The 26,182-nt window shown below is 46.2% G+C and overlaps 1 protein-coding gene across 1 annotated transcript in view; it reads right to left on the reverse strand.

Annotated features, from left to right (window-relative positions):
- Positions 1-25,932, reverse strand: part of HGD (homogentisate 1,2-dioxygenase) — a gene marked incomplete at its 5' end in the record, with an annotated part of 44,192 nt that extends 18,260 nt beyond the window's left edge. Inside the window, 6 exons of the mRNA XM_084800326.1 lie at positions 1,219-1,310; positions 3,262-3,321; positions 18,630-18,735; positions 23,291-23,379; positions 24,522-24,627; positions 25,925-25,932. Of these exons, the coding sequence (XP_084656452.1) occupies positions 1,219-1,310; positions 3,262-3,321; positions 18,630-18,735; positions 23,291-23,379; positions 24,522-24,627; positions 25,925-25,932 (461 nt within the window). The remainder of the gene's footprint in view (positions 1-1,218; positions 1,311-3,261; positions 3,322-18,629; positions 18,736-23,290; positions 23,380-24,521; positions 24,628-25,924) is intronic.
- Between the last annotated feature and the right edge of the window lie 250 nt (positions 25,933-26,182).

Here is a 26,182-nt window from a genome sequence, read left to right on the forward strand (position 1 = left end):
AGAGGGAGTTCTCCCATGCTTCTCATAGGCCTGTGATCTTGGCCTTGGTTCCTTACTCAGAAAACGGAATAGCTAAGGCAGGGGAGATGGCTCCGCAGTCAAGAGCATTTGTTTCTCAACCAGAAGAGCCCAGCCGTATTCCTAGCACCCCCGTGGTTGCCCAAACTGTCTCTGTCTCCAGTGCCAGAGGATCCAACACCCTCCACACAGGCACCAAGCACACAGGGCGCACAGATCCACGTCTAGGCAAAACATCAATCCACACAGAGTAAAACATAAATAAAAACAACTTGTAAGAGCTGAATAGCTCTCACACGAGTTCACTAAGCAGCAAGCTCACAGTACAGCTTAAGGAACAACAGTGTGGTTCTCAGCCCTCCTAATGCTGCAAGCCCTTTAATACAGCTCCTCATGCTGTGGTGATCTGCCACCGCCCCCCCCCAGGCCCCGCCCCAACCAGAACATCATTTCCATTGCTTCTCTATAACTCTAATTTTGCTGCTGCTATGAATTGTAACGTAAATGTCTGAGAAGCAGTGTATCTGATAGGTGACCCACCCAAAGGGGTCTCGACCCACAGGTTGAGAAATGCTGTCCTAGAGGTTCTGTGCAGAGCTGACATGATACTCTAACTGTCCAAAGAAAACACATGGATATCATTTACTTAAAAAAAAAAAAAAAAAGAACAGAGACTATAGGGACCAGTGATATAGCCCAGTATGTAAAGGCGCCTGCCACCAAGGCTGAGGATGTGAGTCTGATCCCTGGGACCGGTGTGGTAGAAGGAAAAAAATGGCTCCATCAAGTCATCCTCTGATTTGTAAACACATGTGCTGTGGCATGCACCTCCTTAAAAAAAAAAGTATATAAACTAATTAATGTGCAAAATATTACGCTTACATGACATTCTTGTCTTTGTCACAAGAGTCAGTTAAAATAGAAAAAAAAAACCCACTTTTTTGTTTGTTTGTTTGTTTGCTTTTCCAGACAGGGTTTCTCTATTTGGCCTTGGCTGCCTTGGACTCGCTTTGTAGACCAGGCTGGCCTTAAACTGATAGTGATCTGCCTGCCTCTGCCTCCCCTGGGATTAAAGGCGAGCACCACCACGGCTGGCCTAGAAATTTTTGCATATCAACATTTTTCTGCCAGGGGAACAAGTAGGAAAGAACAGTGTTATGAAGTCTTTTCTCTCTGGCCAACAGGCACTGAGCTTCTCACCTGTTCTCCATGGAGGAGTTACACAGGAAAATGTGCACAGCAAGTCCATTGTTTGACTTGATGTCTCCAGCTCCGCATAAGGTGTGCAGGCCCTGGGACAGGAAGGGGAGGGGCCAATGAGTGGTGCGGAAGAGACTCAGGCCACCCCTCGCCCCCCCCCCCCAGAGTCACCAAGCAAGGTTTTAGTATTTGTCCCAGGGGCCATTTGGAATCTAGGCTGCCCAGGATGTCCTGACTTACACTTGGTAGGCTGCGTCCCATCCCCGCGGATAGCCCTGACCTTGTCTGTGAACTCCCTCAATGGCCACAGCAGATGAACTTACAGAGTGTGCAGTCATTTCTTTAAATGAATCCGAGACTGACATTTTACTATGGTTAAGATAAACTCGGAGGAAGCGGGTAGTATGTGTTAGAAGGATTCTGTGAGGAGAAAACTTCCCTTCACAGCGCCCCTCAAGTTACCAGACCCTGGGAGCAGCTCTCTGTCGTGAAGAAGGCCAGCCTATCCCTGCCCTGCCACCCCCCCACCCCCACCCCCCCCACCCCCCCCCACCCCGAGCAGAACAGAGGAGAGCAGAAGACTGCAAATCTTTCTGGTAGGGACCAGATGACCCACAGTACAAAAAGCCCTGCCATAGGGCAGGGAGTGGGGGTGGGGTGCATTGAGGGCTAGGGGAGTGAAGCCAAGACCTCTTACAACATCACTCTGCCCCAAATCTGCAGGCAGGGAGCCCAAAGGGAGAAGGTCCTGCCCCTCAGGTAGCCACAGCTCACACAGGAAGGGGATTTATTTATTTATTTATTTTTCTATTGTCACTTAGTGGATAAGTCTGAGGTCTACTGAAGTGAGTCTTCACAAGGTCTGAGGACACTTAGAAGGATCAAGGCTTCAGGATGATGTAAACAGTCTGGGCCATAGCTGTGCGTCTGGAGGGTGCCCTAAGCAAGCTGCGAGCCAAGTTGGCCGGCAGAACTCTCCCCTGTCCTCTCGGAGCATTGCTTCCTGACAGCTCTAGTCCCTTCTCCCACACACTTCCTGCTGCGGGCCCAGGTGTCCCAGGACTGCTGGTTCTGTCCTCACCAGGCTGCCACACCTGAGTTGGTGCATTCAAGCCCAGGTTATCTATTTCAGGGCTGTCAAGTTTTTGGATGGGAACTTTTTAAAACATGTTTATTTATTTATGTATTTATGTATTTATTTATTTTTACTAATATAAGTGAGATTTATCACTTCCTTTAAGTGTTATGAATGCAGACAGCAAGCCACAGCAGCATACGAAGTGCTTGTAACTTTGTCAATAACTGGGATGGTTTTTATATCTGTATATCACAGGTATCTCAGAAGACCATCTGGGCTCATACTACAGAGACTGGGTTTTCCCGTAGGTCTTATGGTCTAGTACGTTAACCAGGGGGCATGTTTATAACTAAAACAAAAGCTATTTTTTAAAAAATATTTTTATCATTGTATTTCAACATAATTGTTGGGGTAGTTTGATGCAATTTATTTTATCCAGTCAAAAATTCAGGTGATGCTGGGTGTGGTGCCTCATAGCAGTAATCCCAGCTTGTCGGACTGAGGCAAAAGGACTGTCGAGAGTTCAAGGCCAGCCTGAGCTGCAGGGGCAGCTCCTGCCTCAACCAAACCAAACCAACCAACCAACCAACCAAACACCTCCCAAGTAAATAAACAAATATGTAAATAAAAACAATCTCACCAGACCATCAAAGGTACCATAGATCAGAAAGGTTAAGTGTGCCCAACCTAACCCAGGAAGGGGCACTTGAGGAAGGAAAGTTTTACTGTCATCTGCTTTTCTATGAGGTACAAAGCTCCTGGGTGCCCTTTGATGTCAGGAGACATATGGTGCCTATAAAAAAAAAAAGGCATCCCTCTGCCAGCCCCCATGCTACACACAGGTGGCTTTGTCTCGGCCGCCTCCGGTCTAGGCTGCTCCGCATGGCATTCAGACTGCAGATGGCTAGATCACTCACCGCAGGACAGAGGTGGGCAGTGGGAAAGCGTGGGGGATATTGACTTACACTCACAAAGTCCACCTTCTTCTGAGATGCTTTCGGAATCTCAAATGGTTTCCATCTCAGCTGGAAAAAGAAATAACCCGTTCAGGAAAATGACTTCGTAGGGGGAAGCCATAAGATTATTAAATAGATTCAATTACACAGAAGAAAAAGGACAACTGTTCCCTCTGCAAGGTTCTGGCCATTTGTGATTGTGTTATGTTAGAGCTAATCTCTCTCTCTCTCTCTCTCTCTCTCTCTCTCTCTCTCTCTCTGTGTGTGTGTGTGTGTGTAAATTCTGTAGCAGTATGTGTCTCTGTGTGTATGTGCTACAGAGGTGTGTGTATGTGTGTCTCTGTGTTTAGGGGTGTGCATGTTCACTGTAGGGATGTGTATTGTATATGCTATGGGGGGGGTCTCTTTCTTTCCCTGTGTGCTGTAGGAGTGTGTATATTTGATATGAATGTAAAGTATCTTTATTCTTAGCCCTTTCAATTATAAAAAACAAAGAGAAGCCATCGCTCCCTCTCCCTGAAGGTGTTTCTTTTAACATTTCGCTCGGGCACATCTGTGACTTTTGACTGATGCCGCTTTCATGCTATTTATAATCAGCTCCCTTTCCTAGCATGCCAGCATCTCTGTGTGGGCTCCTGACACTGCAGAGGAAGGCTCTACTTCTGCTACCAGCCCTTGGAGTTTTGAATTATTTTCTTAAGAAAGAGAAAAATGCATCCATGCTGAGATTGGATTTGGTAAATGCAGTGGCCCGCTTCAATTTCTTCCCCCAAATCTTGCGTTTGTCCCCAGGCTGCCCAATGGTCCCCCCGCCCCCCTTTAAATCGCCATAATCTTTAATTCAATAATGAGCTGATCTAAGGAAGCGAGGAGAAAAGTCAGCAGGTGCAGGCCCTGCTCAAAGCATCAGCGCAGTGTTTGTTAATCAATGCAGCACAGGGCTTGATCAAGCAGCTGAGCTGGGAGCGCGTCTGCTCCGCAGCCCAGAGCACGTTGTCTAGCACGTTGTCTGGAGTGACCTGCATCCTGGGGCTAGCTCCATGGGCTCTTACACCTGGCCGGTGAAGGCTGGATGGCCAGGGGCTCCATCAAGGACCTGGACCCTGCTCATTCTGTACTTTAAGAAGGCAGCCAGGTGGGAAAGTGAGCGAGCAGCGAATGGAGAGGGTGCTGCCTGCCGGGATTATCCTGCCTCTGGCACACAGCAGCCAGGCAGCATCCATCATTTCTCAGAAGCGGAAGGGGATGATGACATTCTGAGAGCTCTACAAAATGATGCAAAACATGGCCGAGAGAGAGAGAGAGAGAGAGAGAGAGAGAGAGAGAGAGAGAGAGAGAGAGAGAGAGAGAGAGAGAGAGAGAGCCCTGAGATGAGATTGTGCATCAGGATGCAGGAAGATAACTTCAGGCCTGCGTACGGTCATGACGATACTTCTTGGGACACAGGGGACAGGGACCTAGAGTGGGCTTCTGCTCATTGGCACGCAGGTGGGACATTCTGTGCTGGCTAGCTCTTTGTGGTCAGTCTGCCCGATGCATAGAGAGACGCTTAGCTCTGCCCCCTGGCTCTTGCCCATGAGATGCCAGTTGCATTCCTTCATGTTGTAGCATCTCAAAATACCGACCCGACCCCACCCCCATTGTCCTACCCCCCCCCCCCCCGCAACCCCCTTTAGGTCAATATCCTACTGAGAATTACAGACATAGAAGAACATCCCTTTGACTGCAGAAGGGCCATAGCTGAGCACTGAGCACGCAGGATGATGGTGCGTGTGCTGGTGACCAAACTCAGAACTCTGTGCATGCATAACACATGTTACCACGGGGGGACATCCCCAGTCCAGCGCCCCTGCAGCTTTAGGGGTGGCCATGGTTTACCCTGAACTACGCCCCCCCCCCCACACCTTCTCTCAGCAGTGAAGGAAAATCACCTGAAAAAGAGTCATCATTGTAGATTTCCCAGAGGAAGATATTTAAGTATCAGATCAATCATTGCCCTGGCAACCATTCAGTGCTAACCAGAGATTCTCAACCCTGGGTACCCATGAGACTCAACTGGACGGCCTTTGAAACCAAGACCAAATTAAATCGGAACCTCTGGAAATGGGACCTAGGCACCAGGATTTTTATAAATGTTTCTCTATGTGTCACTAACCAGCACTCAAAGCTTCGGTGACTACTGCATTGTAGAACCAAGCCACCGTGCTTAGAGACGTCTCCCCAGTCAATCACGCACTAAACCACCCAGACAAAGCAAAACCTATTGCAATGGTGGTGGCAATGTGAGCTTCCAGATAGCAGTGATGATTAAATAATCCAAGCTTAAGAGTTAGCGGATCGAGGCTGGAGAGATAGCTCAGCGGCTAAGAGAACTGGCTGCTCTTCCAGAGGATCCAGAGCCGGGTGGTGGTGGCGCACGCCTTTAATCCCAGCACTCAGAAGGCAGAGGCAGGTGGATCGATGTGAGTTCGAGGCCACCCTGGTATACAAAGCAAGTCCAGGACAGCCAAGGCTACATAGCAAAACCCTGTCTCGAAAACAAAGAAACAGAAAACAAAACAGAGACCTGGGTTCAATTCTCAGCACCTACATGTCAGCTTACAATGGTCTGTGACTCCAGTTCCATGGGATCCAACACCCTCCACAAATAAACATGCAGACAAAACACCAGTGCACATGAAATAAAAATAAAACATTAAAAAAAAAAAGACTTAGCAAATCAAAGGGGAAAAGAGAGAAGGGCAAGGAGAAAGGGAGGAAAGAGAGATATTAGGGAAACTGCACCGAAGCAAGTGAATTGCGCCGGCCTCCTGGTTATTACACTAGGACCCCTGTGCAATCTGCCTCAAGGTCAGCATCTGCTGTGGGTAGCCTTCCAAAGTCTCCCATAGCACTCCGGTTTTCAAGCCACAAAGACAGAGAGGCTGAGGCGGTGGGTGAAAACGCAGCCATGTGCTGCTGTAGGAAGCCTGCCATCAACAGGGCCCACATTCCAGATGAAGCAATGGCCCCCACGAGCCTTTCCTCAGCCATGCTAAAAATGATCGCCTTCAAATGACAGATGGCCCAGGGAGAAGAATAATACATCTGTTGGGTCTGATGGCTGTGGGCTGTGCAGAGCCTATCTCGAGAGGAACAATAAAAATCCGGAAGTCGTTCTGAGAAGCTCTGGACCCACAAGAGGAATTCAGCCTTGGATCGTCAGGCAAGAGGTTTTAGTCAGGAGCCCCGATGCGATAGTCTGATAAATGTGAAGAGAGACAGACAGAAATTGGCCTTGCAGTGCTGAACAAAACATTCCCTGCCAAGGCCAGAAGCTCAGCCCAGTGCGTTTGCTGCAGAGGGCCTGGCTAGAGGCAGATGACGTATCATTATGGGTTGGTAACCTCATCCAGGAACCCTGAAGTCACTTGTGGGTGAAACCCTGACCACAATGCTTAAGCCAGGGCCAGTGGCAGCTGTGGTCGGAGGAGGTTCAGGGTAATCAGTAGTGCTGTCTTTTAGACCGAGGAGGGAAGTGAGGGTGGGGTGAATAAAATAGTGACTCACAGAAGTCTTCAGCAAAGCTAGCAGTCTCTGGAGAAAAGTACTATAATCTATGTGAGGAGAAATTAGGCTTTTATGGATCCACCGGAGATCTTTAAAGCAATGGGCATAGGGGAAGAGGATCCAAGTTGCAATAATTTATTTGAGTTTGAAAAGTCTTTCATGGGACTCCCGGCCCCCCCGCCCCCACCCTTGCCGCAAAAATATGTCATTGTGGATGGAACCCAGATTCCCAATGTGACTTTGCCCCTGAACGCAAAGCTGGGGCTTTTTTATATTTACTGTCCAGTGTTATGGTTTAAATGCGTTAGCCAGCCTTCCATTATGATAATGAAATACCCGAGTCACTTAACTTATAAAGAGAAAAGGTTTATTTTGGCTCATAGTTTTGGAGGCTCCAGTATAAGATTGAGAAGCCCCAGGCTTTGGGCCTCTGCTGTGGGTGGATATCATTGATGGAAGTAAATCATTCGCGGCATGAGCCAGGTTGCAAAAGGGAGAAAGAAGAGAGTGAACTTCTGTAATGCCCTTTGAGAATAGACCGTCCCCCCCCCCCCCCCCGCCCCCAGCCTCCCCATTGACTTAAAAGCCCCACTGCCCATCAGTGACGCTTTGGGAACCAAGCCATTTCATGTGCTCCTTATCCAAACCATAGAAAGTTTCACGTGTGCAGCAAACTTAATCCCACAATTCATAAGTCAGTGGAGTAGGACTTTGGGTTAAGATGAAATGAAGTCATTCAAGTGTGTGTGTGTGTGTGTGTGTGTGTGTGAGAGAGAGAGAGAGAGAGAGAGAGAGAGAGAGAGAGAGAGAGAGAGAGAGAGAGAGTGCTCCATGATGGTATTAGAAGATGAAGAACCCAGACACGCACAGCCTCTCCGTCTCACATGAAAAGCCTTCCTTCACATAAGGTTCAGGAAGCAGGCCGTCACCACATGGCCTCGCCATGCTCTCAGACGTCCCCAGCTTTGATCCCTCATACTAAATAACCCCCCTCCGTTCCTTATAAATTACCCCGACACTGGTATTTTGTTAGAGTAATAGAAAACGGACTAAGTGAACTTGAGTGTAACTCAGTTAGGAGAACATTTGGATAGCCTATATGAGGTCCTGGGTTCAATTCTTAGCACGGCAGACACGGAATAAGACCTTTAGCACCTTGAATAAACCACCAGAACCCAATAGTCTCCCAATAAATATGTGTGGGTGGCTTAATTCTCACAACTGTCTGAAATACTTGCAATTATTATTGTCTTTGTTGTCTTTAGGTTAACACACAAAAATGGGTTCCAGTGTGAAATTTGCGCACATATCTAATATTCTTACAGCCTCGTTATCACTCTTTATCACCCTCATTCCCACCCTCCTTGGTGCTCATCTCTTCTTAGGCGTGAGAGCATGGACGACTCAGTCTTTGCCACTTAAAGTGGCACTAACATGTCTTACTCCCTGTGTCAACTGTTGTCACCTTTAGTACTTTATCATCAGCCCGTCTGGATTTCCTTCCCTTTGTGGTCTTAACCCCAGGCCTCTTCCATTTATTCATCTTTCAAGCTGACCCTTATTTTCTGATCCTCCATGGCTGGGACACCCTGTCTCAGTCTGACTCCTGGGACCCTACCTGAGCTAAAGTCCCACAGTCTCTGCATCCCTGTCCAATCCCCCTGAAGTGAGCCCACTCATATGATATTTATCAAACAAGATTTTATGCTGGGTTTGGAGGAGATGCTCTCTGTGCTCAGGGAGAACATTACAGAAGACCCCAGAGGGTGAGGATTCCCCCAAGTAGGAAAAACAACAACAACAACAACAACAAACAGATCGTGGAAATGACTTTGAGAGAGGAGCATAAATAAAAGCATTCCTTCAGGGACATGTCCTGGCACACGGCCCGTTTGATGTCCCAATACATGGAAATAAGAGATGCAAGCAATGGAATCATTTGGTTTGCAGACAGCTCCAATATCCTTCCAAGGAGTGAAATATAAGCTGATAGGGATGAACCGTACAAAAGAGCTAGCAAGACGTCCAAAAAGGGCTGCACAAGGCAATGTGCACTGCAGTGCTGGCCAGCGCCAGCAGATGCATTTAGGGAAATGCAATCCTGCCTATTTATAGGATGGTGAGATCTGAGTTACCAGGGAGTACATTCAACAAACATTTGCAATTTTTTGGAGATAGGTATGTGCTAGGTGCTGCCAGAGGGAGACCCTGGAGACAGGAGATTCTCTCAGGGGCCCTGAGAAATGCTCAAGAGTTTACTGGAGGAACACAGTATTTATATTTAAGACCAGCTTTAAATTATTTGTAGGATTTTGATGGATAGATGTTTATAAGAGAAGAGAAAATTCCAGGAAGACAAAAAGCATGAAACATCAAAGCAAAAAAGCTTATCATATTTTTCCTGGAATGGTGATGGTCCAAGTTAAGCGGGGATAAGACAGGAAGTAGAACATTGGTTCTCAACCTGGGGGGGGGGGGGAGAGAGAGAGAGACAGAGAGAGACAGAGAGAAAGAGACAAAGACAGAGAGAGAGACAGAGAGAGACAGAGACAGAGAAAGAGAGAGACAGAGACAGAGAGAGACAGAGAGAGACAGAGAGAAAGAGACAAAGACAGAGAGAGAGACAGAGACACAGAGAGAGACAGAGACAGAGACACAGAGAGAGACAAAGACAGAGAAAGAGAGAGACAGAGACAGAGAGAAACACACACACACACACACACACACACACACACACACACACACACACACACACACCTTTTGGCAAGCCCCTATATCCAGAAATATCTACATTGTGATTTATAACAATGGCAACCTGGCAGCTATGAAGTAGCAACAAAAATAATGTTATGGTGGGGGGAGGGCGAGGGGACGCCACAACATGAAGAACTGTATTAAAGGGCCGCAGTGTTAGGAAGGTTGAGAGTCACTGACGTAGAGGCTTTAAAAGCTCACGGCAGTGCATCAGAGCTCTTCCTCTCCTGTGTAGGCCCCTGCCCTTGACATCCCGGGCAGTGTGGCTACAGAACGATTGCAGGATTTGAAGACGTTTGTATAGATGAGACTAAGCTGAATCAGGCATAGGATGAGGATGCCAATGGGTGGATTATGAGGCTGTTACAATAATCCAGGTAAATGTAAAAATGAGGGCTGTATTATCCAGAGTCAAGGAAAAGAAGGAGGAAAAACCAGAGACACCTCAGAAGTAAATTCTACAGATTTTTCCTAAAGTGTGATTTATGCTTCAATTTATTTTTTAAAAATGAGCTAGAAAATGCCTCAGTTGCTCAAGAAATTCTTCCTATTGGCTAATCTCACTCAGGCATTTTTCACCCCTTTGTCTGGCAAATAGAATCCAGCAAAAGGGGGCACTCACTAGTTGAGATTTGGAAGGAAAGAGTGTGGAAGAGTATTATGGTCTGGATCGACTCTCCCCCCCCAACACATTCATATTTCCTTATCCCCAGACTGTGCTAGAAACATATTTATTTGTTTATTTGTGTATTTATTTATTATTTGTAGAGTCTCATGAGGCTGCCTTCAAATTCATGATCCCCCTGCCTCTGTCTCCTGACTGCTGGGATTATAGGCATGTACCGCCATGTCCAGTTTAGGTAGAATCTTGACAGAATACCTAAGTGATAGTGAGGTTCGGGGTGGGGTCGGGGAGTTGGTAATTGGATATAATTTGAGCCCTTATAAGAACAGGCAGCGGGAGAGAACAGAGGGGAGATGTGAGAAGACAGAGGCGCAAGACGGGCCCTGCAAGCTGGACTTTGAGAAAGTGATGCCTGTTCTGTTTCTGTTATGGCGTCCTTAGCAGGCTAATGCAGAGAGGGAAAGGAAGGCACAGAGAGAAGAGTGTCCAAATTCTAGGAGGGAGGTGGCCACAAGGGGGAGGTGAAAGTCTGGCTCAGGACCTGGAGAGCATTCACTATGTGGGTTTTGAGTCACTGCAATGTCATGGTACCCAGGGAAGGAGTGAGGTTCAGAAAGGGGAAAAAAAAAAAAAAAAGCTGGGAAGACAAAGGACTGAAATATCCACAGATGTTTTTTAACAGTAAAAACAAAGAGTGCCTAAATCTATGACAGTAGAACTCATTTACCAAGCCGGGTTATAACATGGCATTAAGATGACGGTAGAATTCCTTTACCGACATGGGTTATAGTACCGCATTAAAAGTGATCAACTCTGGGCTGCTGAGATGGTTCACCAGGTAAAAGCACTTGCCACCACCCTGATTCCTAACCACATCTGTGCTGTGGTGTGTGTACTTGTGTACACACACACACACACACACACACACACACACACCCCAAGTACATTTTATTTAAAAAAAAAAAACTACCAACAGGGGTATAAGACAAAGAAAAAAGTGCAAAATATTTAAAAACAAAAACAAATATGAAACTATCATATCATGAGCTAATTACAGAAGGCATATGCAAGTAATGTTTTAAAATTATTATTAGGAGTCGCAGTTTCTTTGCCTGCTTTTCCCAGTTTGATGGAGAGTAATTCTGACTTGCACATTCGCACTGCATCCTTGAACTTGTGTCTCGCCATGGGGTGGGGAAGCTACATGACGAACGCCATTTTCTAGATGCAGGAGGTGGAGTGTAGAAAAGTTGAACCAAGATCCAGTGGGGGGTAAGGCAGACATGTAGGGGCAGGTGAGAGAAGGAGAGAGAAGATCCCAGCTCAGAAAGGATTGGATTCTGGGTAAAACCGAGGAAGGGGATTTTCCAAAGTGATGCTTCAGGGTGTGTATTAGATAGCTGTTAATGTTTTCAGGAGAATTAAGTAAGAGTTGACGTGGTTTTCAATTTGGGGGCGGGTATCTGGTTGCATGAAACTCTAGAAAATTACCTATTCATGCATATGTGCAAGGAATAAAATGAAAAGGAATAAAACATTAGACGTGGTTAATTCAGCATTGGTGGAGCTCCTAGGCATTGATACTTTTATGAAAGCTTTGAATAGAAGCACGCTGTTCATGGGGATAAGGCCCAGCGTGGCACTATGGTGCCACCTACTCAAGAAATTGAGGAAGATGGGCAAACACAGTGGTATTTATCACCAGCATAAATGGGGGAATGGGGTCTATGTTTCTTGTCTTTCTCACCCTTTTCTTTTGATTTGGGGTCTCATTATATAGCCCAGGCTGGGCTTAAACCCATAATCTTCCTATCTCGCCCTCCTGAGTACAGGAGTAAACTTCCAAGAGTAGTCAGGGAAGGTGACTTATACAGGCTAGAGGTAATAGGGGTAATTGGATATGAGAGGTTAAATTCTTTTCTTTTCTTAAGATTTAATTATTTGTTATGTATACAATGTCCTGCCTGCATGTACACCTACATACCAGAAGAGGGCACCAGATCTCATTACAGATGGTTGTGAGCCGCCGTGTAGTTGCTGGGAATCGAACTCAGGACCTTTGGAAGGACAGCCACTGCTCTTCACCTCTGAGCCATCTCTCCAGCCCTAAATTATTTTCTTTAAATGTCTGTCAGGACTGGGGATAGAGTGAATGAGACTCAGGTTCATTCTACAAAGAAGAGGAGGAAGAGGAACCGTGATGGCATCTGATTATAATCAGAGAGTTGGATAAAAGAGGCAAGAAGGCCTAAGGTCTTTTTTAAGGAAAGGGACTGTCAATATGGCAAGATCTGGAGAGTTGGACACGTTTGACAGCAAATATTCTGGAAGAGTGTATTATTTGGCAGTATTTTTGATAACTTGCAGGTTCTGGGAATTCTATGATATGACCTTTAATTAAAAATAATGCCCATATGGTCCAAATCATACTAGTCAAAAACCAAGTGGCAATATCAATAGGCTAGGCTTTAACTGTGTCAAGGGTCTGATAGTCCAACCATTGAGAATTAGGGATCGTAATAAGAAAAATAAATGTTGAAAGACAGGCTTCTCACATTTTTGGTTGTGAGCCTAGCCTTTAGTGGCTGAGCCATCTCTCCAGCCCAAAAGACAGGCTTCTAAAGAGGACCACTGACTCAGAATTCGCGTTGGAATCTGTCAACTTGAACTGGATTTAGATTTGCTCAATGAATTCTGGGATTTCACAATTAGGGGAACAGACACGAAAAACGAAATTAACGCATACCTTCTTATATGAGATATTGATGGCCTGAGCTAATGTCCGAGGGTTGAATTTTAAACTGCTTAAGAGTTCCCATTGATTCTCAGACACAGGATCAAGTATAAAGTAAAGGAGGCGAAGGCTGTGGGGGGACAGCTCCCAGTCTTCCGGGAAGGTGTCAAGGATGACGGTAGTAACTGCCCATCCCACGGTGCTCTCTGCGGGACTGGAGGTTGTAGGCAGTATTAAGCAATTCTTGAATCTTTACAGTCTCAAAGGTCTTTAATGTGGGTAGCTGGTGACACTCCTGAAGTATTAAACCTGGGCTTTGACAGGTCAAGACACACCTCTCACACAGGCTTCAGCCAGGAAGGGCTGTCAGAGAGGGAACCTAAATATAATTTTCTCAGACTTCCTTCAAGAGAGACCGGAGTACATATTTAGAAAAGGTTATGAAGGGGGAAGTGACGAATGCAGAATGCTGTGGTTAATTAATGAAGCATAAAATTGGAAAGAGAATATTAACTTGTCAGGGAGTAGATGAAGACAAAAGGATAGATATGTACAGGAATAAGCCAGGTGTACATCAGGCAGGGGAAGCGGATGGCAGGTGACCCAGGCGGCAGGTGACCCGGGAAGCTATGACGCTGGTGTTACAAAGGTGCTGGGGAGCTTTGAGGCACATCTCTCCTAGTGTGTGAGCAGAGGAGACGCTGGAAGAGAAAACTGTTCGGTCCCTGCCAGATAGGAAGTATTCAAGGAATGCAAAGCAAGGGTCAGGTAACAAGTTCAAGAAGAAAAAAAAAACAACAAAAACCACAGTGGTGGCACATGCCTTTAATCCCAGCACTGGAGAGGCAGGGGCAGGCAGATCTCTGAGTTCGAGGCCAACCTGGGTCTATCGAGCAAGTTCCAGGGCAGCCACGGGTACACAGAGAAACTTGTCTTGAAAAACAAAACAAAACAAAACGAAGAAGAAAAAGAAAACACACACACACACACACACACACACACACACACACACACTGAGATGTTAGAATGAAAAACACGGGAAAGGGGGAGTCAGTAAATTAGGGGTCTAGTAGAAAGTGGCTGTTGAGTTCCAACATGGCTGTTCTGCTTTCTTACCATTGACTCAAGCTTTTCGACACAGCGCCAGGAGCGTCTTCGTCAAATGTGTGTTAACTAGTTATGAAATAATGATTTAGCACTTGCAGCAGAAACCCATGTGATTCTTGCTTAGGACGAGAGGTCTCCACTTTCTAGTTTATTAACTCTTACATCAGTTTAGGGGTTAAGTACTTGCGCAGTAAGACAAGACTGGGTCTGGTGGCACCTGCCTATACGCTTAGCGCTTGGGAGCCAGGGGCAATAGGATCAGGAGTGTGAAGCCTGAGAAACACACACACACACACACACACACGCACACGCACACGCACACGCACACGCACACGCACACGCACATGCACGCACGCGTGGGCAGTGGGGAGGTAGGGGAGAGAGAGAGGTGCAAACTAGAAGAATTCTATTGACATGAGGTTAATTTTGAAATTCTGGTGTCCCAGATTTCATGACAGAGGCCAAAGTGGTAAAAGATAGAAGTTAATTAGAATGTAATTCAAAACCAATAAAATAACATTTTATAGTGAAGCAGTGACTTAAATTTAATCACGCTGATTATCAGGACCATGGAACTCTATTTTAACATATTAAGTTTTGTAACCTCAACCAATCCAGACACGACCACATCTCTCCTTATGGACTGTCCTTCCATCTCCAGACTTTCTTGTTCAGTGTCATATTTGACCCTTACCCATCTATAGCCAGTGTAGTGCATCTTTTCTCCCATGTTTACTAAGATGTCTGGTTTGACAGACATCTGCTAACTACCACCCTGGCTGTAGGTGAGTGTTGTGGGAACTTGCCTCAGAACCCTGTCTCCTATTATGCCTAGCACCTGTTACGGAACAGTAAGCATTTTCTCACAGAGATCTGTTAGTGTCTCCAGTTGTGGTTTCACAGACTCTATGACACGTAACCCGTGCCTCAAAATAACCTTAAGAAGGGATGTAATCACACGAAACCAAGTGCAGCACGGTAGTCATGGAAACAACAGGTAAGAAAAGTCTGTTCCCAAGTATTTTATACCTCATACTTGCCGAGGAGTTGCATTGTATATTTTTCTTAAAGGTCAGATTTAAAACCTACCCCTAACAAACTCATACGAAAGAAGTAACCGGCTCCACCGTTGCCCACACAAATACAGACAAGACTAAGGCAACGTAGTGAAGTTTGGATGGGGAAGCGGCTGCTGGGTATGATGTGCGCAGGCGCGGACACTAGCTCTTCCGGCCCACCCCATTTTCCACGAGTTTATGGGAAAGCCCTTCACAGACACAGTCCTCCAATCGGCCTCGAAAACTTGCCCGGTCAGCCTTCATTTCATCTAGCCCAGTGGTTCTCAATTTAGTTTACAAAGGAGTTTCTTCTTGTGGGTAGCACACACAGTACCATATATCCTATACTTTATGGGCGATTAAAGAGATTTTCAGAGATAATTTCGTTTGTGCTTAAATTTCTTCGTATTTGGTCATTTCACAGCCTCTTTGTTCCTCTGCGTGATAGGCGAGTTGGCTCTATTAAAACTGTCGGAGACATAATTGAGGATTTCCTGTGCTACCTGAATAAAAACTGGAAAACCCTCTGTGGTCTCAAAACCCTCTCCATCCTCCACGCTGGCGTATAATAAGGACCACACTGGCGTTTGTGAAACCTATGGGTACCATGCTTCCTATCTTTCTGGTGAAAACAGAGTCCTGTTGCTAAGCAGATGGGCAACTTGGGGAGGGAACTTAAAGATTCTGAAATTTAATTCTAGGGGCTCAGAAAGAGAAACCCCTAAAGTGACATGTGGGCATGCTGAGGTTAAGAAGCTGTCACAGGATCAAGGTCACACTTATTCCTGCCGCTTCCTCCTCTCACAGGGAGGGGTGGGAACGCCCTTATCTGACAGGGAAACCATCGGCTTCAAGCGATGCTTAGAGGAAAGGTTAACCGTGGAGAAAGCCAAGCAACTTCAAGTCATCGCTGAGACAAAACCCACAAACCCCAAACAGAGCCTATTGTTGTGCGCGCAGCACCCCGAGGTTACCTGGGAGAGTTTACCCACAGGACAGAATCTTTGTCCACAATGAAGTTCCTCACCTCAAGTTTCTGACAACTTGTGATGGCCGTTCCTAAGCGCTAGAACCTGTTGGTGGTTAGGTAATGGCTCTAGCGTGACTCCCCCCCCTCCACACCCATGCTAATAGAAGGTCACCTTCCCTTTCTCCTGACCTCTGTCTGTTGCCAGCCCATGCTTTCTCTTCGCCCATGTCACACATTTAGAGGTGGAGCAAGATCTCAGAGAATGAGCACAGGTTTTATGGCCCTTTGTGAGATAAGTGGGAAGATGGTAAAGCGAGGCTGCTCTACCATGTTAATTTCCAAATATTAGAGACAAGAATGATTGAGGTAAGGAGGGCCAAGTTAATGTGCTCTCTCTCTCTCTCTCTCTCTCTCTCTCTCTCTCTCTCTCTCTCTCTCTCTCTCTCTCTCTCTCTCTGTGTGTGTGTGTGTGTGTGTGTGTACTTCACAAGAGTCTGTCGTTTTTTAAAAGATTTATTTATTTATTATGTATACAATATTCTGCCTCTATGTACACCTGCACACTAGAAGAGGGCACCAGATCTCATTACAAATGGTTGTGAGCCACCATGTGGTTGCTGGAAATTGAACTCATGACCTTTGGAAGAGCAGTCAGTGCTCTTAACCTCTAAGCCATCTCTCCAGCCTTTCTTAAAGAGAAGAGGGCAGGGACTAAAAGCCAAAGGTCCTCGTTTGTGTGTGGGGCCTGAATCCGTGGAGTCTGGGTTAGAGCTGGAACAGGGGCTGCTGAATGAGAAGCACAGTAGGGGGCCAGGGAGGGCATTTGCTAGACCACTAAACTTCACAAGCAGCTAGGCTTGTGGCACAGGCCCTCAGCTCTAGTCAACAGGCTGATGTGGGAAAATTCCAAGTTCAAGATATGCCCAGGCTACAGAGTGAGTTCGAGGCCACCCTAGGCAACTTAGTAAGACCGTCACAAAAGAAAAAGTAAGAAGAAGGCTAGGGCGATAGCTTAGTGTCAGAGCCCTTGCCTAAGACGTGTGTAATCCTAGTTTCAGTCCTCAGGACCAAAAAGAAAGTCACACGAGATTAAGAGGCAATTATTTAGAGAGAGAGAAAAAAAAATCCCAGTTTAAAAATGACTGAAGTAGATAATATTTTAAGATACATTTTGACCACTCTGATTGCATTTCTGCCTCCACTTCTGTCCCTGGGGAGAGGGTAGGTAGCCTTCAACTGTTCTTAGTCCTCTGAGGCCCTGGAATCAGGGGAAGATATGAAAAAAGGCAGGAAACAAAATGACAGAAAATGTCTGATTTTTTTTGTCTTAGGGGAAAAAAAAACAAAACCTAAGCATGTAGGGGAAGTAACTTTGCAGATATTTTCAGGAATAGACTAAATACCACAAGTCGGGCTGGAGAGATGGCTCAGAGGTTAAGAGCACTAGCTGCTCTTCCAAAGGTCCTGAGTTCAATTTCCCAGCAACCACATGGTGGCTCAGAACCTTCTACAATGAGATCTGGTGCCCTCTTCTGGTGTGCAGATATACATGCAAGCAGAACACTGTATACATAATAATAAATAAACAAATAAATCTTCCAAAAAAAATTACAAGTCAAAAAGGAGAAACGAGATTCCCTTAGACTTAGGAGAGAAATAGGACAGGGGTGTAGACAGAGTCCTCAGAATGGGGAATATATATATATATATATATATATATAAAACTAGGAGCTCAGTTTACCTGAATATAAGGTCTGAGGCTCACAGGGCCTGTCACAGCCTGTAAATGACTGCATCAGGATGGCGTAGCAGAGTCTTGGTCTGTGCAGTTACCTGTCAGGCACTGTGCAAACACATTCACACCTACTCTCTCGTGTAACCTTCCCCACAGCGCTGCAGGGCCAGTGCTGTCATCACATTTTATAAGTGAGGCATCATGGCTCAAGGGCAGCTGGTAAGTAGCAGGGTGGGGGTGGGGGGTGGATGCAAACCCTGTTTTCTCTCTGCAGGATATCACACCTGGGAGCAGAGACAAAGGAAGGACTCCGGTTCTCAGATTTCTTTTCCTTTAAAGAGAGTTTTGTCCATCATTGCATTGGGTCATTGTTAAAAATCAGAGTTTGAATAATGCTGATGATCAGGGGAAACTTCTGGATTTACCTGAGGCAGAAGAGAATGTAGCTTGCCACCACGAAACTTAGAGAGTCCTTCATAGACAATTCGCTCACCCCTACACTAGACTTCTTTTTAAGGACGTCAGTATTGAAGGTGTTTTCTCCGTTCTGTGATGAGTGTAGGTTAACAATAAACACCAAAGTGCATACAGGTGTTTTGGCCAGCCTGTTACTAGGTCTGAACCGCACCCCTGCCCATCTACACGGCGGCGGGGTTAAACGGCTTTCCTTTCCCTGCCATCCACACGCACTCACAATCAATCAATGCGCTTCAAGATCCCCTACTCAATTGTGAATCACGAACGCACGCGCCAGCCTAAGTTTTCAAAGACTCTGGCCCCAGCTGTCGCATTCCTGTTGAAGGCTTTGAGTACGCGGTGCGTTTCAGTTCAGGGGGCCAGGTTACCTGATTAGGATCCGGGCCAACTTCGTCCCAGTTGTGAGTGACGTGGCCTTGGTCAATGGACTCAAAGGGCTTGTGAGAAACGGAAGGGAGAATCCTGTACAGCCAGCTAGGGGGAACAAGAAAACCGGAAAGACACAGCTTTAGGCAATGTTATGAGGGACACAGGCTGGTTCTGGAGGTGCCATCAGGGTGCCAACAACCCATCTGTGGGCTTTGACGTGGGAGGCAACAATATGTCCCTTATCAATAGCCATACCCTGCCTGGAACTCTGTTCTCTCTGCTCCTTCCATGACACCCACCACTCTTAGGTTGGCTCTGAGTCCTACCTATTCACATACTGCCAAAACAAAACACAACGCCAGAGGGATGCCTTTCCCAACAATGGTCAGGGGAAAGGAAGTGCCAGAGGAATATGTACGCAGAAATCCATAGAAAAGCACCATAGGGTGCTAATTCTTGCTTTCCACAGCAGGACAATGAATCCTGGGTGGCCTGAGAGAATACAAGGAGTGCCTTCATTATGTTTTTTAAAACTATGAATCAACCTTGTCATTTAAAATGACAGAATGGGGGCTGGAGAGATGGCTCAGTGGCTACGAGCACGGTCTGCTCTTCCAAAGGACCCAGGTTCAATTCCCAGCACCCACATAGCAGCTCACAACTGTCTGTAATTCCAGTTCCAAGGGATCTGACACCTTCATAGTAATGCACATAAAAGGAAATTAAACAAGTTATTTAAAAATGACAGAATGATGTATGACAATGGTGAAATAATTCCATAAACGTAAAAATTCCTGGGGGTGGTCAGCTCTTCTACAACATTTTCACAGCCATTCTTTAGAGGTTTAGAGCTTAACACTGTTCTTGTATGTTTCCTTGGATATCTCCAATGCATATATAAGTAAAATTGACAAATTCTAGGTCTACTGTCTTCTCACATCAATGATGAAGGAGAGAACTTGTCCACCACATCTTCCCTAATTATAAATATTTTTATAATCTCATTTTTTAGAAATATATTTACTTGTTTTTGATTAGTGTGAGTGTGGTCTTTATGTGTGATGTGTGGCAATGTGTGTGTGTGTGTGTGTGTGTGTGTGTGTGTGCACAGGAACACGTACTTGTGTGCATTCAGAGGCTGAGAAAGAAGCTGGCGTCTTGTTCTATTAGCCTCTGTATTGTTCCCCTGAGACAGGCTCTCTCGCTGAACCTGGAGCTGAGCTGGTAGCCAGCAAGCTCTGGCAATCCCCCTGTCTCTGTGCCCCACAGGTGCATATAGCCATTCTGGCTTTTTTATGTCGGTGACTGGGATTTGAACTCAGGTCCTTCTACTTACACAGCAAATGCTTCTCCCCACTGAGCCATCTCTCAAACTCCAACTAATAAACATATCTTTTGTTTGTTTGTTTTTGTTTTTTTCCGAGACAGGGTTTCTCTGTGTAGCCTTGGCTGTCCTGGACTTGCTTTGTAGACCAGGCTGGCCTCGAACTCACATTGATCCACTTGCGTCTGCCTTCCTCAGTGCTGGGATTACAGGTGTGCGCCGCCATGCCTGGCTTTTACTTTAAAGAGTGAAAATAGCATCTAATTTGAAATGTGTTCTTTATTTTGAATAAGGTTGGATAAGTTTTGCTTATGTATTAGACTTTGTAATTTTTCTATATGTTACTTGTATAGTTCCATGTTGACTTCAGTTGGGTTTTATTTGGTCTTCTTGCCATCAATTGTGAGAAGTTTTAGAATTCTCGCTTCTCTACTACATTAGTTATAAAGTAAACTGCTATGCTTTAGTGTAGAATATTTATGGGTTGCTCCGGTTTTTCTTTTCCTTGTTAAGCTTTGCTGTCTGTATACATGAAGGCCTGAGCCAAAGGTCTCTTTTCTAGGAGCAGCTCTGCCTCAAGGAAGGGGAAAGATCCTGCTGAGGGAGTCTTGAAGCTGAGAGGTACACTGCGTCTCACTGAGTCTTTCCAGGGGTTGCCACAGTAAGGAGGGAGCAGGCCCTTCCGTGACAGTGGCAGACCGGTTGTGCTTAGCAGCCTTCCTCCAAGACAGCCCAAACTCAAGAGTGAAGTTTGCTTGACTGGACACGAAGCATCGAGTCAATAAATGGGCTCAATCTGTTCCTCTCCCGTCCACTCCCTTTACCTCTTTTTCTTTTCCTTTTCTTTCTTTCTTTCTTTCTTTTTAAATTTATTATTTTGTATACAGTGCTCTGCTCGCATTGTACACCTGCAGGCCAGAAGAGGGCATCAGACCACATTATAGATGGTTGTGAGCCACCATGTGATTGCTGAGAACTGAACTCAGGACCGCTAGAGGAACAGTCAGTGACCTTAACCTCTGAGCCATCTCTTCAGCGCCCCAGTCCCTTTACCTCTTAATGCGATGACTTCAGACCCTGGACTCACTGAGCCCTTCCAACCCCCAGGAGTCTGTGGGCTAAGCACATATGTACGTCTTAGCGTTGGTATATGAGTCAGCTCCCCTATCCTATGCTCTTCCTCTTTATCCCTAAGGCTGGGGTAAGGACTTCAAGTTCACCTACCTAAAACCCCTGGCGCGCAGTAGGCTCTCGTTTACTGGACAATGATCGAATTGCTCCCCCTTAATCATCTGGGCTTTTTTTATTTTTTAAATCACAATTTAAACTTTCCACATTTGATGTCTCGAGAGGTAGCTGGGACCTCTAATGGCTTTGGTGTTCCTTGTGCTTTGAGGTTTAAGTGCATGGTGACCAGCTGACAGAGTCAGGCTGACCCACCCGTAAACGGGTGGGGGCATACTTTCCTGCTGGAGGTTTGAGCTTTTTTAAAAGTTTTGTTTTGTTTTGTTTTGTTTTGTTTTGTTTTTGTTTTATAAAACTCCCGTGCATACCTCCAGGGGCTTCTGAGCAGATGAGTGAGCCATGCCTAGTGTCCCTCACTTTTCAGCTGAGTTTATAAAACTCCCCAGGCTACACTACATTGCCCTGGACAGAGATTTAATTCTGACGCAGGGAATGCTGCCAGCGCCTTAATGAAATGCCAACCGCTCCCTTTCAGCCTCCTGGAGCAGAGCTCTCAGCTCCTGCTGGCTGAAGATATAACAGGGGGCAGGCGGCAGATTCCCGAGACCAGGTGGCCTGTGTGTACACAGAGTCAAGAACACAGTCATGGCAGCCAGGCTGGCGTGAATTAGAACAGACAGGGATGGATTGTGGGTTGCCTTATCCTGTCTGGAGGGAGGGACAGTTAAATAGCAATAGAAAAGACCTCGGATTGCTTGTCTGGTTTTGTTTTGTGTCTTGTTGGCTTAGTTGGTTTGGGTGGTTTGAGACCGGGTACATAGTCTAGGTTGGTTGGTCTCAGATTCTTTTTTGTTTGTTTGTTTTTGTTTTTGTTTTTGTTTTTTTTTGAGACAGGGTCTCTCTGTGTTAGCCTTGGCTGTCCTAGACTCGCTTTGTAGACTAGGCTGGCCTCGAACTCACAGCGATCCATCTGCCTCTGCCTCCCAAGTGCTGGGATTAAAGGCGTGCGCCACCACGCCCGGCCTGGTCTCAGATTCTTGATTCTCTCTCTTCAGCCTTCCAAGTACTGGGATTACAGGCATTGACCACACAGATGCCCAGCTTAGCCTTTGTTGTTGTTTTGGTTGTTGTTGTTGTTGTTGTTTTTAACAAATACAAGAGATTTTTTTCTCTTCCTTTCCTTTCACCTACATTATCCCTTAGGAGCCAACTTACAAATGAAGAGGATCTGAGAGGGTAGACAACTTGTTCAATACCACACAACTATCGAAGGCACAAGGACTTACCCTGCCTGCCTGCAGAGCCAACACGGTCCCTCTCGAAGGGAACCAATAGTTAGCATCTATGTGGCTCCTTGTGCTGCTGGGCTCACTGGTCCATCTGCTTCTCAGGAGGCCTCAGTCAGTGGAGAGTCACCCACTTCCTCCTTCTCTTTAGGCAGTATAAGACCCATTCCGACTCCCCTTCAAATCTCCAGAGCCACTGGCTTATTCTTTATACGTACGTGGCCTGAAATCCCTACAGTTAGATATAAGTTATTCAATAACAACACTTCACTGCCCCCTGGGTCTTCAGCATCTGTATCTGACCCGCTTCATAGAAGTTGATTAGAGCGCGAGTTCATGAGCTAGCTTGTAGGATTAGAGTGAGCACAGAACATGCCATCCTGTGCTAATGAGTGTTCCGGTTTCCAGGAAAGGCAAAGTCCAAAGAGGAAAAAAAACAACAACAACAATTTATCAGTTCAAACCACAAGGGGCCTAACTACATGACCTTTCAAGCATTTCAGCTCGGATTAGCAGCTTTCATGCAAAGAACATAATGCTTTCTTCCCAGTCAGCCGAGAAAGATGTCTGAATCTTCTCTGTCTGTAATTTGAAAGCCTGCAATCCTTAGAGGAAAGTGCGAGCACGGTGAAAAGCGCTTCCGGTGGGGTTCTGGTGAGCCTTGGTCATGGAACTGGACTCGTGTGTGCTTTTTGCCTCTGTACAGCTGTTCCCTGGCTTTCCTCTGCCAGTCCCTTGCTGGGAACAAGTCTGGATGTGATCCGGAAGGCAGCCCACCAGGAGGACCTTGGGGGAGACTGTGGCTGGGATGCAGTTCCCACCGACTGTAAGTCAGAACCGATAGGGTCAGATACGGGTCACATACCTTCTCTTATTGGTGCTCCGAGGACACGTGAAGGCGGATCCCGAGAGCTGCTCAGCGTAGAGGTTGTAGGGGCAGACCTGAGGATTGTTCTAAAACAAAGGAGGCAGCACATTCCAGTACCCAAGGCATCCTACCTTCCCACCAACCAGACCAGTGTGTGTGTGTCTGCGTGGAGAGGATAAGGGTGGAGGCTAGAAGGTTGGGGGGGGGCTGGGGGAGGGGCAAGGGGAGGGGGCGGGGCTAGATGCTGACCTGAATGGGGAGGCTCCGGGCCACTGTATGCTACTCTCCCCAATCCATGTTTACTTGGAATACCCTTGGGACTTCCCCCAATTAGAGGAGTGATACAGGTTTATTGTGGAAAATTCATAATTACCTCACCAACCAAAGTAACCCAGTATTAACGTTTGAATATTTCTTTCCATTCTTACCACAAAATGAGGGTCCTAGAGATATATAAGTCTATAATAACCAGTCGTTTTTCTTTTGAGAAGGACACAATAGGTCATAAGTGTTTCTTCTTTTTTTTTAAGATTGAGTATACAGTGCTCTGCCGCATGTGTGTCTGCGTGCCCAGAAGAGGGCGCCAGATCTCATTATAGATGGTTGTGAACCACCATGTGGTTGCTGGGAATTGAACTCAGGACCTCTGGAAGAGCAGCCAGTCCCGTTAACCTCTGAGCCACCTCTCCAGCCCCGTTTCTTTCATTTTGTTTTGAGAACAGGTCTTGGTATATAGCCCAGCCTGCTCTCAGATTTTGACATGCCCCTGTCCCGGTGTATGGCACTATGCCCAATCTATAAGTACTTTTCATACCGTGAAGTAGCCACCAAAAACAGTTTTGAAAATAAACCTGTTTGCTGGAGTTTTTGCTACTGTAACCATGCACATATTTCTCAAGCAACTTATTTTCTCGGCATAGTCATTATCTGATGCCGCTCAAAGGAGCTCCCAGAAAGTTGCTCCAGTCCTGGACCTTGGGGTGTATCCCAGAAGCCCTGTAGATAATCTCCCTAACTTGGTTGGAGTCCTTGCTGTAGTGAACCACCAATTCAAGTCCAGTTTTAATGCTTTTATTGCTACTTTGCTGTAATTGCCCTGTCCCGATGATTTTGGAAACCAGACAGTTCGCCTGCTAACTTAGAGGCGAGGAGTTGGGTAGAGCTCCTGGGCTTTCTTGTCTTCCAGGCCTAGGGTGTGGAGCTGTCCCAGCGTCCCTTTCCTCCTTACCTGTCCTTCTGGCAGGGAGCCTGGACAGCGAGGGTCCTCGGAAGCACACTCGTTCCCAAATCCAGAAATGTTACTACAAGTGACAAAGACACGATTGTCATGGCTGCTGGGACAAATTTGTTTGTGTGTGCGTGCACATGCTTACATGTTGCTCCCCGCCTTATAAACTGAGGCTCCAGGACCCGCCCACTCCACCCCTCACAAGTTGATGCAGTCTGAGGACTCACACTCTGGTCCTCACCCTTGAGCTGCAAGTGATGGACCCAGCTGAGCCATATACCTACTCCTTAATATGGACTTAAAGAGCATGTGTACAGCCTTGTCATTTTACAAGTGCAAGAACAGCTATGAGGGAGGGCACGTGTTTATCTATGATGCTCTTCGTATGTAGTGTGTGCCACGTCTTGGCTGGCGAACCAATTAGGAAATAAGTATGTGTTGTGTATGTTTTAAGTATTTACAGTTAACCAGAGGAATGCTGGGCATTCCACAGACTTTTTTTTCCCCCCTGCTCTTAACCATTCCTGACTGGTTTTAGAAGCTTGCTTTTAATGATCCCATTTCAAGAGCAAGCACTTCGATTTTGGTTCTATCTGCAAGTTCCTGGGAGGGAAACAGCTCCAAATCATCAGGAACTTGCTGGTTCTACCTCGCAACTCTTTCCCCTGCACAACCCTAGAACAGAGAAATAAGCAAGAAGCCAAAACTCTAAACTGGGAAGAGGTGTGTGGATTTAAAATGACAGGAAGACGTTGGTTAGAAAACTGCTTCTGGGGCTGGAGAGACGGCTCAGTGGTCAAGAGCTCTTTCAGAGGACCCCGGTTCGATTCCCAGCACCCACATGGCAGCTCACAACTGTCTGTGACTCCGGCTCCCTGGGATCTGACACCCTCACACCTATGCACATAAAAGAAAATTAATTATTAAAAAAAAAAGCCCTGTTTTCACAAGAGCCAACATCACCTGGGTTATCTATAGTGTGTGTGTGTGTGTGTGTGTGTGTGATGTGTATGGCATCTGTGTGAATACAGAAAAAGAAGAGTTTAAAGACAGACAGCATGGCTTTCAGGAGAGGTTTCAGCTCAGGATATTTTCAGAACAAGTCAATGCAGCCTACCATGGTCGCCATCTCTTAGATTCATAACACAGTGGGCAAAATTAAGTTTCTCAACAGATAACTTAACAAGTAACCCCTGAAGTTTGTATTCCCCCCCCCCCACCATTGCATGGTAAAGACTGCTTAATTGGTAAAGCCAGTTAAATACTAATTGTCAAAGATGTCATTTATCAGGTTGATGGTCCTCAGACAGCTGAACTAGGAATGTATAACTTGTTATGCTGTTGAATGTTGCTGTCGCATGTTGTATGTTTCCTGTTTCTTGGAAAATGCTTGCACAGCTTACACAGCCATGCGCCGATGTCTATACAGTGAGAGCCGGTGATGGCTCTCTCTCTTCAGGAGGCCATCAGCTGCCCCATTAGCTCCCTGAGACATCTTTGCTGCTGTTGTTTGTTTGTTTGTTTGTTTGTTTGAGACAGGGTTTCTCTGTGTAGCCTTGACTGTCCTGCACTCTGTAGGCCTGGAACTCACAGGGATCCGCCTGCTTCTGCCTCGTGAGTGCTGGCATTAAAGGCGTGTGCCACCACACCTGGCCCTAAAA

Source organism: Acomys minous (genome assembly GCF_964271855.1).
Source record: "Acomys minous genome assembly, chromosome: 11".
Lineage (NCBI taxonomy): Eukaryota > Metazoa > Chordata > Mammalia > Rodentia > Muridae > Acomys > Acomys minous.